This window comes from Hemicordylus capensis, chromosome 1, assembly GCF_027244095.1.
Source record: "Hemicordylus capensis ecotype Gifberg chromosome 1, rHemCap1.1.pri, whole genome shotgun sequence".
Taxonomy (NCBI): Eukaryota; Metazoa; Chordata; class Lepidosauria; order Squamata; family Cordylidae; genus Hemicordylus; species Hemicordylus capensis.
The window spans coordinates 58,395,333-58,408,956 of record NC_069657.1 but is presented as its reverse complement, the minus strand read 5'-3'; the positions used below and the strand labels follow the sequence as shown (position 1 = coordinate 58,408,956).

The 13,624-nt window shown below is 45.6% G+C and overlaps 1 protein-coding gene across 1 annotated transcript in view; it reads left to right on the top strand.

Moving 5' to 3' along the window:
• SCFD1 (sec1 family domain containing 1) overlaps positions 1–13,624 on the top strand; it is a 93,466-nt gene that overhangs the window by 18,947 nt on the left and 60,895 nt on the right. The window contains exons 9-10 of the mRNA XM_053283835.1: positions 233–318; positions 2,637–2,736. Coding sequence (XP_053139810.1) covers positions 233–318; positions 2,637–2,736 — 186 coding nt within the window. The remainder of the gene's footprint in view (positions 1–232; positions 319–2,636; positions 2,737–13,624) is intronic.

Here is a 13,624-nt window from a genome sequence, read left to right as displayed (position 1 = left end):
ATTCTGGGAGCTGTAGTCAACAACATCTGGGAATCTCTGTTAGGGGGAAGACTGGTTTGAACCCTGGGAAAATTGATGTCTGTTTCTCCTATTCTTGCTTTTTAGTCTCACTTCTGATTATTTTCTGTCTTCATCCTTGTACATGTTGTAGGGAAAGCCACAAGATCCGCTTTTTAAAATTTTAGCCAACTTTGTTGTTGCTATATGAAAATTGTGCTAAAACATTTTTCAGAAACTAGATAAGAAACTCCGAGAGAACCTCAGAGATGCAAGAAACAGCCTTTTCACAGGTGACACACTCGGGGCTGGACAATTCAGGTACTTATATTTACTTTGATATCTCAAAGCCCAGGGTTTTAAAGACAAGCCATGTGTCATATTTCTCCCTAGCTTATTTTTGCAATAATGTAGTAGTAGTAATAGATTATATTCTAAGTAGTGTGAGTACAGTGATTCTTACATAAGGGATCTTCCCACCTCCTTTTCCCTGCTGCAGCTTCCTGAGCCCCCCAGGTCGCTCTTGAGAGTTGGAGGGCCTTGGAAATGGCACCGAGGAGCTGCCATTTGAGGGGGAAGCCCTGGGAAAAGGCCTACAGGCTTAAGTAAAAAGGTACCTGTGCCCAGTTTCTTGAGATTTCCTCCTCCCATTGTAGCCATCTACACCATTCCCAATCCCCCTATCTTCAGAAGTGGCTTTTGGGGATCTCGGGGGACTGCACTTGGGAAGAGAAGGAGCTGGGAAGATATGCTCAAATGTTGTTGCACTTGTACTAGGATACAACCAAATGTTTTTTGTTTTTGTTTTTTAAGTTCATGTAAGAAAACTTAAGATTTAGCAGTAGTTTAAATTGACTTGCATACTTTATCTCAGGATTTTAAACTTTCAGGCTGGGTTCAGACATAATGCGAAACTGTGGTTTGTGCAAACTATAGTTAAGAAACCCACCCTGGGTTTGAGCTTCCACACAAACAGGTAAACCATGGTTCTCAGCTGCTGGGGTCAAGGACGTCTCTACATGGGTTATCCTCTCCATGTACTCCAGGGCAGGACTATGCTAATTAGCTTAAATTGAATGCCTTTATAGCCAGCAGAGGACAGCCCTGCCCCAGTTCTTCCAGTCCTGCAATGCTCAAGGCAGCTTCTCTCCTCTCTCTCGATCAGGTTTTCCTTGCCTTTCACCTTGCCTTCCTTCCTTGCCTTTTCTTTCCTACCTCCATGCCTACATTTTTCTCTCTCACACACACAATCTCCTTGCCGTTCTTTCTCTTCTCCCTTTCCTCCCTCCTCTCCGTCCGTGCATGGAGTACACAGGGTGAACCTGGATCGTTTTGGTGCCTGAAGGAAAAGGGCCCAAGGGATTTCCCTCCTCTACGAGAGCCCCAGGGTCACCTCCACCTTTCCAGGTGACATTGGATGTGATATCGCCACCTGGCCATGCCCAAGATACCGTAACGCACAGTTTCCCCCTTTGGGCCATGAGGCATGCCTCAGAGTAGCCCAGCACGGCAGCAGCAGAGATTCCAACACAGGAGAGAACATAACAACAGCCCTGCTGGATCAGGCACAAGGCCCATCTAGTCCAGCATCCTGTTTTACACAATGGCCCACCAGATGCCTCTGAGGATCCCACAGGCAAGAAGAATGCATGCCCTTTCCCCTGTGATTGCTCCCCTGCAATTGCTATTGAGATGCTTCATGCGTCTGAGGTTGGAGGTGGGGACGATAACCCACATCGAGACATCCTTGACTCCAATCACCGATGCTCCATTTAGAACTGGTTGTTTGCTTTTTTGTTTCCCATTTGCTCAGGATTTTGCTTCATATGTTATCTCCGGCCTCTTTGGTGCAGCAAGGCCCTTAAGGCAGAGCATTGGTTTGTCTGCCAGTGGTTTGATTTGTCAGCTGTCTGATATGGTTTGTCATTCTTTGAAATCAGACACAATGGGTAACTGTAATTATCACAAACTGTAGTTTGCAAACCAGCTTCAAAGCACATGCTCAGATCCCAGTCTGCCAGTCCCAGGGAACCACATTTTGTGAGCAGCCTATGGTTTACACAGGTTGCAAAACCATGGTTTCAGATTATGTTCAAATCCAACCTAATTATATTAGAATCTAATGAGTCTCAGAAGTGTGTTTCCCCCCCTCAGTTTCCCCCCAAAAGTTTTCCCATGCAAACTTTGAAAGAATTCTCCTTATTGTGGTTTAAAAAGAAGCCAAGATTGTGCATGATGTTTGAACCAGCTGATCCTGGCTTATTCTATCCAAAGTTGCAAAATAAACCACAGTCTGAATCTGACTTGGGTCCAAATTGTGGTTTATTTTGCAACTTTGGATAGAATAAGCCAGAATCAGTCAGTTCATCCATCACAAGTGGTCCTGGCTTCTTTCTAACCACGATCAGAATTGGAATTCTTCTGAGACTCATTTGGGCAGGGAAGAGGAGAAGCGCATGTTGCCAAGGCTTGAGAACAGTGTGCAAAGCCAAGATTTAATTTTAGCAGCACATGACATCTGAACCAGCCCAGTGTAAAAGTTGGACATTCAACATTTTCAATTGTTACTATTACTAGCCATTGGAACCTTCTATCTATATTGACAAATGCAGAGATTAACTGAATATTTTTATTTACAGTTTCCAGAGACCTCTTTTAGTACTTGTTGACAGAAACATCGATTTGGCAACCCCTCTGCACCATACTTGGACCTACCAGGCCTTAGTGCATGATGTTCTGGTAAGAAACGTGAAGATAACCCTTTTTATTTTCCTTCACTGTTACCTACATAATGCAAACTTTAGTAGTGTAGAGTGTATTCAACTTTATAAATTGAGCACAACTTAGAATGTGTCAATCTGTCATCAGTTTGGCCCATTATCTTGCACAGATCACCATCTAGAATTCATTTGTTAGACATTTATTTAATGGATTTATATGCTGCTCTTCATTAAAACTGAGCAGCTTGTGAATAAAGCATAAAGCATAAAATTAAAATTTACAGTAAAACTATTTGCATAAGAACAGATACAATACAATTAACACTAAAAACAGCCAGCAACTAAAAACATAAATACCAAGAAACCTAATTTAAAGGGAGAATGCTCTGAGAAATAAAAGTTTTAAAGTTCTTACAGTGGTTAAGGAGACAGTTCAGATCTCTATAGAAAGGAAGTTGCCCAACTATGAAGCACTACAAAAAAAGCCGTGTTGCTTCGAACCACCAAATATTATTACTGTTATTACATTTCTATCCTGTTATGTTTATCCTCACAACAACCCTGTGAAGTAAGTTAGGCTGAGAGATACATGAGTGGCCCAGAGTCACTCAGTGAGTTTCAAGACTGAATGGGGATTTGAACTCAGGTCTCCCAAGTCTGAGACCAGCACTCTAACCACTACATCACACTGACAGATTAGATCTTGACTAATGGACCATTAGATATTGGCTAATGGCAGAGCATAGAGCAGGGACTCGGTGGCAGATCTCAGTGGCCAGGCAGGGTTATATGAGAATAGGCAGTCCTTAAGGTAGCTTGATCCCAGGTTGTGAAGGACCTTAAAGGTCAAGACCAGGACTTAGAATTGGGCTCAGAAACAAACTGGCAGCCAATGGAGCTGGCATCAGATAGGTGTGATGGTTGCCCCTTTTAGTTAATATAGCAGCAGAACTCTGATCTAAGGCAGCCCTACTAGGGTGTGCATGAATTGTTCTTTGCTGTTTGATTTGACCTCAAATTGAATAGCAAAAAAAAATAAAAATCTATTCAATGAATCAAATCGGAAATTCACACAAAAAATTGCAAATCGCCCTATAAAATTTTTGAATTTTATCTGGGTCAGTAAATAATTGACCTACTGACCCAGATAAAATTTAAAAATTCCTTTAAAATTGCCTGATTGCCCAATTGTTTTGTGGGTTGGCTGGTAGGTGGTTGGGTCATGCGCTAACACCCAACCCACTTTGGTGTCCCTAGAACTACCATAGGGAACAATGGGGTGATTCAAGTTCCCCATAGTTCCCTAAGGGCTAAGCAAGCAGAGTGCATATATTTTGCAACTCTGACTTGAAAAACAACACTGCAGAACAGAAGCACACAGATTTGGATTATGATCCATTTCATTCATAATGAATGGGTTCTGCGCCTGCACAGGGACCTCGCAAGAAGATTGACTAGCTCCTCGTGATACCCACTCTGCCCTGCACATGTTCCATGCTTCTGTTGAAATTAACAGTTGGGGATGCCATTTTCTTAGTTTCTATTTGACTGCCAAAGTGTCAACACCTCATTGCTGGCTCCTTGGTTCATCTGGATTCGTTTAACTGAAAGAAAAGAAAAATTTGTGACTTTGAACTATATTTGACTGTTCTTACGTGTAATGGACTAGTTAAGGTATTTTCGGAACTTTATTCATTTTTCACTCCGAGGCTGCAGCCTCGAGGCATGCCTTTAATGGCGATGGATATCAAGAAGATGTTTAAGCGTTGTTTGTTTGGCTGACTATCATGATTCATGCTTGCTCTGCTTAGGAGATCAGTATAAGCCGGCGTCATACAAGATATGTTGTTCTTTATCAAAGCAAACTCTAAAAAATTGGGCATTGTGTTTACGAGCAGTGCTTTATGATGAGACGCTCCCCCCACCAAAGCCAAGACCAAACTACCCTTTGACATCGGGGTTGAGATCCCTTTTCAATCTGAATATCTGCTCCCTCAGATGTTCAAAGTCAGTGGAATTCCACCTTTCCCTTGCTCTGGTGCCTGCAGGACTTTCCCCTACTTCCACCTCAGCCGCCACAGCCGGTTGCACTGCAGGACCAGGCTCCTCCGGATAGGAGAACCTGTGCACAACTGCATCAGCAGGGTGGACAACTCGGGAGGTAGTCCCCTCTCACCATTGTCCAGCACGACAGCAGCATCACGCCTCCCTCTGCCTGCCACTCTGCTTCACACCCTCCCAGACATCTTGGGGTATTAAAAATCTAAGCCATAACCTTGACTGCAGGAGGAGGGGGGAGAAGCTGCACCTTTAAGGATGTGTGGAGTCAGGGTGGTCTATCTGTACCACCCACTGGGGCAATAAATTTGTTTTTTAAAAATGGCAACTTACTGCCACCGAGGCTTTGGCGGCCTCAGTGGGTGCTGTGGCAGCTGCAAGGTGTGGGGTGTCCCCCTACCAGCCTCCCCCCATGTCAGGCCCTGTGCGTGCGTTGTGGCCATTTTTGGGGCCACCATCCCAAGTTGTAATACAGTTACAACAATTGTAATGCCCCTGCCACCCTCGAACTGGGCCCAAACTGGCTCAGCTGGTTTGGCTCAAGGTCTAGCCTCTGAGCCAGTTTGAGCTCAAATCGGCTCATATACCCCTACTAGGGATGTACACGGACCGCGGAGGCACGGTCCAACGCCGGGGTGTGTGTGTTGCTTTAAGGGCGGGGGGGTTGTACTTACCCCTCCCGTTGCATTTCCCCCTCCAGCGCTCCAGTTTTTAGGGAAATCTTCAGGGCGGCGGTCCTCCCTGCCACCCCTGCCCCCTTGTTGCCCGCTAAAAGCAGAAGTAACTTCCGCACAAGCGCCCGCGGCATCAGACTGCCGTACTGGGCCACCTACAAACTGGTTCACAGGCCTCTAAGATGGCCTGTGAACCGGTTCGTGCACATCCCTAACCCCTACCATCTATTTGCGGTGCACCCTGTTCTTACATATGAGGCTCTAGAGACTAGTGTTTTACTGCACCCTGCATATTAGATTTAGTGTTTAACAACAAAAACTGCATGACTTTGAAGATGGTAATTATCAGTTAAAATTATAGTTAAAGGAAAGTAAGATTAGTTCTTACAGAGCCTTTTCTTATCTATACACCTCTTATCTTTCTCAAAAAACATTTTTACCAGGAAAAAGGGTGAGGTGGGCTGCTTGGCTTTCCCTCTTGCCCCGTTCAGCAACTTTTTTTCTGGAAATGTTTACATCTTGCTCCCCCCGCTCCTCTTTTTTGCCCATAGCACTTGTTGAGCTAACTATCCTTTGGGCCTCCTGATAAATTGAAGCATTATTATTGGATGTGTATATAATTTTGTCAGAACAAGTGTTTTGGACTTTTTTTTAAAACCCCTGTTCAGTTTATAATAGAGATACTGACAATAAAGATAGAATATCATTGATCACCACAAGATGGTGCAGATGTTGCATATTAAGAAATCTCAAAGAATTAGGCAGTCTTGCAGTTAGAAAGACTTTGTTTAACTAGACTCCAAAATTCTAAAACATGCAAATTTTTATGGATAGTAGTAGTAATTATTTCTCTGTATTGCTGTATTAAAAATGAATTTATTGTATTAAAAATGTTTTCACATCTCAGCATTTTGGAATATACATTACATGATGCATTAAAATAAAACATTTGATATTTTTGGCCTACATGTTGCACAAGGCAACATTATTGTTCCTGATCAGCCAGCTCTACCACACATGTGGAAGCCAGCCCTGGCAGTGTAGTGCAAAAGCATAGTTGTCCCTGCCGCCTTAAAACTTCACACCTGCAATTGCATCATGATACTTTTATTGTTTCCAGTGGAAGTAGTGCAGTGCAAGTGCAGGCATGCAGTTTTAAGTAGTTGTGCAATGGTGCTCCCATGCACTGTCGGGACTGACTTCTGTGTGCGCAGTAGCACCAGCCAATCAAGAATGCTAATGTTGTCTTGTCCAACATGAACTGTTACAATTACTGGATATGCTTTCAGTAATGTATATTAAATAGATGTATTGTTGTGCATTTCTGTGTACTGTATGCTATTCAAACACAAATAATATTAGTATTAGAATATTGGCAGTGATTGGAGAGGAGGGTGTTCATCCTGTCTGGTGGGAACTTTTCTGTGTTTTTCTCTGGTTTATGGATAGACTGGGAAACCATGGTAGAGTGACAGATTCTGCTCTAGTTTTGTCCTTTGTTGTAGCTACTTGCCTGTAATAGACTGGTTAGAGCAGGGATTCTCAAACTTGGGTCCTCAGGTGTTATTGGACTTCAACTCCCATAATCCCCAACCAAAGGCCACTGAGGCTGGGGATTATGGGAGTTGAAGTCCAATAACACCTGAGGACCCAAGTTTGAGAATCCCTGGGTTAGAGGAATACAGTCATCTCAACAAACATCTCAGTGTGCCTTAACTTCCATCAGCTGCTAAATACCTGGCAAATAAATACCTATAACCAGGGCTGCTAGCCAGTTAAATAATTTGTTCAATCATCTGATTTTTTGCTGATTGATCATTTAAATTTATGTGTATCAATCTTCTGTATAAGCTTTTTCGCGTGCCGGGTACCTCTGGCCAAGGAGGACACTGGGGCGGCAGGGAGGTACGCTGCTGACCTGATGGACACTTTTTAAATGGGATTTTTTGGAGGGTCTTCTGAGCTTTGGAGCCAGGAACGTGTGGGACTCTGGTTGAATGGGAATTAGCTCCCCTACCCTCCCACCCCGCAACTCCATGTGATTATTTATTTATTTGAAATATTTCTATACCGCCCAAAACTTGTGTCTCTGGGTGGCTTACAATTAAAATCATTTAAAACATCAAATCAATTAACAATTAAAATCATTTAAAACCCAGTATTAAAACTATAAATCTAATTAAAAGCCTGGGTGAATAAATGTGTCTTCAGTGCCTTTTTAAAAGTTGCTAGAGATGGGGAGGCTCTTATTTCAGTAGGGAGTACATTCCAAAGTCCAGGGACAGCAACGAAGAAGGCCTGATCTGGATAGTGATTCCAGTGACAAATATGGGTTCTGCGTCTTCGCAGACCTGCTTCGGGTAGTCATCGTTAGCTCTTCGCAACACCTTTAACCGCCTCTACACGAGCCTGCAGTACCCTTCATTGGTGGTTAGATGTCTCTCTATTCAATTTCTCTCTGACCACCTATGCGTTCAGACACTTGGGAAACTCTTTGCTCCTCAGTGTAATTTGTTTTATGCAACTGATTTTTCAGCTTGATTTGGACTGACTGACAACTCTACTCTACAACCCTTTGGCAAAAGAACAAAACCATGTTACTTTTTTTTTTTTTTAAGATGGATACAAACGGCTACAAACTACATAACGGTATTCAACAAGAACTTACTTTACTTTGACGTCCCTCCCCCCCAACCCCATGAGTGAAAAGACACCGGCTACGGCCACCTCAGCTAGAGGTGAGGGCACTAAAAGCGGCACCCATGAAAAAACAACCTTTAAAAGGTGCCAGGGCTACCACAGCAAGCTCCCTTCGACAGACGGACATCAGCTCTGTCTCCTTTGCCTGGGAGAGGGACATTCTGCCACAACCTGTGACATCTGTGCAGGTTTCTCAAAACAGACCTTGAAGAACAGGTTGGCACGCCTTAAGGTGGCCCTAATGGAGAATGCCTTACTCCCCTCACCTTCAGGCTCCCTGGCTGTCCTGGGTGCTGCCTTGGATAAGCAGTCTAAACACCCGGAGAAAGGGAAGATGCTCTCAGCGTCAAAGCCGGACGCTGCTTTTAAGCAGCCGACAAGCCGAGCCGCTAGCCCACGCCATCGTATGGGCTCACCATTAGCTGGTGCTCCTCTGCAAAAGAAAAGGAAGCGCCATCGTGTAGAGGCTATGGAATCCACCCCGTCTCCATCAGGGTTGCAGGAAACTCGCCTTCGGCATCGAGCGGTGTCATTGTCTCCCGCCACAACACCGCAACTTTCGCCATCGCAGCCTTGTTCAGCGCCAAGCGACCGGGTGGAGAACGAGGCTCCTTGAGGCCGAGGTGCAAAACAGAGGCTTCATTTGACATTGAAACACACCTCGACATAGAGGGACCGTACCTTGGTATTGAGGTGGCAGAATGAAGAGATTGTGACACTCAAGGTCAAGGTTGTTCCTCTTGACACCGAACTTAAATTAGACACGGATGTTTTCGATGTTGAGAACGCCCCTTTGGATGTTCCTTTTGATCCGGTGGTGTAGCACCTACTTCGCTCAGAGGAAACTACTCCATCCACTTCTACATTCAAAGGCTTCCTGCATCCGGGTCTCAATGAGGAAGAGGACGTGCCACTGGAAGGTGACCTGTTGCTTCCTGATATTCCAAGGACACCAGGAACTGTTGGTTTGGAACCCCAATGTGGGTGGGGGGCTGCCTCTATCGCACTGTCGCCAGAAGAGTACTTATTGTTTAGGCAGTGGCACTTGCAAAGGCAGCAGCGCCACAATACAGTTACACAGGTCACTCCTGTGAGAGATCCTGTAATGCATTCCCGTGATTCCCAGACAGATCAACAAGCAAGGACTGTGGCTGTACAGGCGGCTATGCATCTTGCAGCGAGGACTGTCTCTGTGCAGGCAAGCTTACCAACTCAATCTGCCCGGTTGGCTACACACACTGCTCAGACTTCTACAGGACATCAACCCGCGCTGAGGATGTTGGATGCTGAAGGGAACTCCAGCTCTGCGCCCCATGCGCTTACTACCTACCCAGTTGCCTCTGACTCCTCTGATGAGGACAGCTATGTGTCAGATTCTTCCAAGGGCGGCTCAGATCCAACCTTGCCAGATCTGCCTCTAGAGGTGCCTCCCCCCTTGTCCGTTTCGCCAAATGAACAATTGAAGACCTATCACCAGCAGATAACAGAAATGGAGGTTATAGGACTGGAATTGCACCCTAAGTTGACAGATGTGGATGATCCCATCTATAACTTTATGAAACAGACTCCAGGTCTGCAGCCAGTTTATCTGCAGATGTTACTGGTCATCACTAATGCAGCACATTCGGCTTGGGTTATATTACAAACCTCTACTCCGACATCCAAGAAATTGGAAACTTTGTACAGGGTCCAAGAGACAGACAATGTGTAATTGCATAAACATCCGGCCCCAAATTACCTAGTGATAGATTGCGCGTCCACTTTGAAATCAGGGAGGCACCATACCACTCCAGCGGACAAGTCCTAGGACGGCGCACATATTCTACTGCTTGCTTCTCTATCAAGATCACCAATTACATGGCATGTCTGGCCAAATACACACACTGCCTGTGGGAAAAGCTATATGATCACCGTGCTTCACTCACCCAAGAAGAACTCAAGCAGATGTTTGAGGCTGCCTTTTTAAAGACAACTACTACTACATGCCAGCAATTGGCTAACGCAAAACATCTGGCAGAGTCAGAATCTAGAACTCTGACTTCGGCAATCATGTTGCGACGACATGCTTGGCTCCGCTCAACGTCCTTACAACAGGACATGTGAGACCGCATCGAGTCATTGCCGTTTGATGGCAAAGGACTTTTTGCGGAAACCACTGATGAGACTATGGAGCAGTGGAGGAAGTTGAAGATGACAGTGAGAACCTTTATGGCGCAGTCACAGAGGTATAGTTCAAACAGATACCAACCTTACCAAAGGCGATGAAACAATTACCAATGCTCTGAGTGCAGAGATTTTCGAAAGCCTTGGAATCGCTACAACAAGAAAGCCTATTCAGGCAGAAATAGGGCTGACCTGCAAAATAAGAATAAATCAGCCCAGCAAAACATGCAACACCTGTGATCCCAGCAGTCTCCTGATTCTGATGTTCCTTTGAGTGAGATTCTGACCCTACCAACGGTCACCACAAGGCCTACCATCGCCTTGTGTAGAGCCAGTGATTCCATCTAACTGGCAAGGCATGCCTTAGCATGGCACAACATAACATCAGACCGTTGGGTTTTACACATAGTCCATACAGGATATGCCACAGAATTCCTTACTCTGCCAGAATTCTCTGGGATAAAATATACACCAGAGACAGATATTCTCAGAGAGGAGGTCTGCTCCTTGTTGGGGAAGCAAGTAATATCACCTGTGCCTTGGATAAGGTGCCACTCGAGGTTTTATTCCAGATATTTCCAGATACCCAAGGGGTGTGGAGGCATACAGCCGATCGTGGATCTCAGGGATCTGAACCAGTATGTTGATGTGTGAAAATTTTGTATGCTGACGTTGCAAGCAATCCTCCCTCTTCTACATGGAGAATGTTGGATTGCAACGTTGGATTTGAAAGATGCCTATTTCCACATTGTCATACAGCCAAGTCTTGCAGTTTACCCTGGGCACACAAGTGTATGAGTACAACGTTTTGCCCTTTGGACTAGTTACAGCTCCAAGGGTGTTTATGAAATGTATGGCGGTGGTTATTGCTTATCTCAGAGTACAAGGAATTTCTATTTATCCCTATTTAGACTATTGGCTCATGACTGCAAAGACAAGAGAACAACTGACTTCACATGTTGTGACGGTCACATCTCTTTTGGACCAACTGGCAATAAGAATCAACGGGAAAAAGTCACATCTAGAGCTGGCCAAACATCTACCTTACATAGGCGCGGTCTTGGACATGGCTGTTCAGAAAGCGTTTCTACCCATGGACAGGTTTCAACGCATTTGCAAGATGGTGGACCGTTTTCAGTTGGCACCAGAACAGCGGGCCAGGTCCATTCAAGTTCTCCTGGGCCCCATGGTGTCGTGCACCTCAGTGGTCCAATATGTGAAGCTACGAATGAGGAAGCTTCAGACATGGTTCCTGCAGTTCTTCAGCCCCAATGTGGATGCACAAGAGAAGTTACTACATATCCTGGAAAGGGTGCTGAAATCGCTTGTGTGGTGGACGAAAGCCGGAAACATGTTGGCAGGAATGCCCTTTCAAACGCCTGTACCAACCTTGACGCTGACTACGGATGCCTCTCATCTCAGTTGGGGTGCCCACTTGTGCGGGCAAAAAAGATTGGGATGCTGGAGTCGACAGGAACGTCGACTTCATATAAATTTCCTGGATCTTCTGGCTGCTTACAGGGCTCTTCAGGCTTTCCAACTCCTGATTCCCCACAAGACGATTCTATTGCAAATGGACAACACAACAGCTATTGCATATGTGAACAACCAGGGGGGCACGGTGTCCTGGCCACTTTGCCAGCTGAGTCTTCAGGTTTGGAACTGGTGCATTTCCAGGAATGCCCATCTACATGAAAGGACAATATTCTGCGGGAAAGGACAATATTCTGCGGATGCATTGAGCAGGGCCGAGACGTTGTTCCAACACGAATGGGAGCTGCACCCACAACTGTTGGATCAGATCTTCTATGTGTGGACCTAACAGTGGATCTTTTAGCAACTGCCGTCAACAAAAAATGTGCAGAGTATTGTTCGAGGATGGCTCTGGAAGAAGGCTCCAAGGGTGATGCCTTCCAGTTCCGATCAACTCGCAGTGTCTTTTACTGGTACCCACCATATCCACTGCTGAACAGGGTGGTGGCCAAGTTGCTGCAGGACAGGACCAGGGCAATAGTCATTGCTCCGTGGTGGCTTCGACAGCCGTGGTTTCCACAACTCCTCAGCCTGGCGGGTCAGAATTACAAGAGGCTGCAGAGACCAGACCAGATCTTTCAGGACAGGGGAGAAATCCTGCATTCAAACCTGACCACTCTCAGTCTGACAGCGTGGAGGGTCAGCTTCTGAGACGCATCCTTATAAAGAACAGGAAGGAGTCGACAAGGAGAAATTACAAAGCAAAATGGAAAAGGTTTGCTACCTATGCTAAGTCTAAGGGGTTTAGACCAAAGGACACAACGTTGAAAGAGGTTCTGCTGCACCTCACATCCCTAAAGAGACAGGGCTTGGCTAATGTGTCTGTCAGAGTACACATGGCTGCCATTTTGTCCTGCCATCAGGGATGGGATGGTGTTGGTGTTTATGCATCCTCGGGCAAAGGACTTCTTGAAGGAGATTAATAATTTGTATCCCCCTGTCAGAATGTCAGTAGAAAAATGGAGCCTATCCCTGGTGCTCTCAGCATTGACACAACCTCCTTTTGAGCCCATGTCTGCTGCATCGATGAAGCTGGTGACCTTAAAGACACTTTTCCTGGTGGCCATCACCTCTGCCAAGAGAGTTAGTGAGATACTTGCACTACGCATAGATGAACCATACACAAGAATCCATCCGGATAAGGTGGTGATGCGCTTGGACCCGGAATTTCGTCCAAAGATTGTAACAGATTTTCATGTCAACTGTGACATTGTCTTGCCAACTTTCTTCAGAAACCCAACAACACCACGAGAGAAGGCGATGCACTCCTTGGATGTCAAGAGAGCTGTCCTCTTCTGCCTGAAGGGGTACCGGCCCTTAAGGTCAAAACATCTGTTTCTAGCATTGAAGGGCCGTTGGAAAGGCCAGCAGCCATCACGCCAATGCTTGTCCGTCTGGTTAGTGGAGGCCATTAGGAGTGCATATGAAGCTCAAGGGAAAACTGCCCCAAGGTCTGTTAAGGCCCACTCAACTAGGGCTTATTCGGCAGCTCATTTGGCGGGACTACGAATGACGGACGTGTGCTCTGCAGCTACATGGGATCACACGTTTATAAAGCATTATGTCTTAGACCATAGGTCTGCAGCGAAAGCGAAGTTTGGCAGGGAAGTTTTAAAGAGAGTGCTCCAGTAGCATACAGCGCCCACTGCCAGAGGGGGCAGCTCGTTAATCACCCATATTTATGAGTGTCGCTGGAATTACTATCCAGATAAACAGGTTGTTTACCTGTAACAGATGATCGGGTAGTGATTCCACAACATTCATAAAACCCGCCCATCC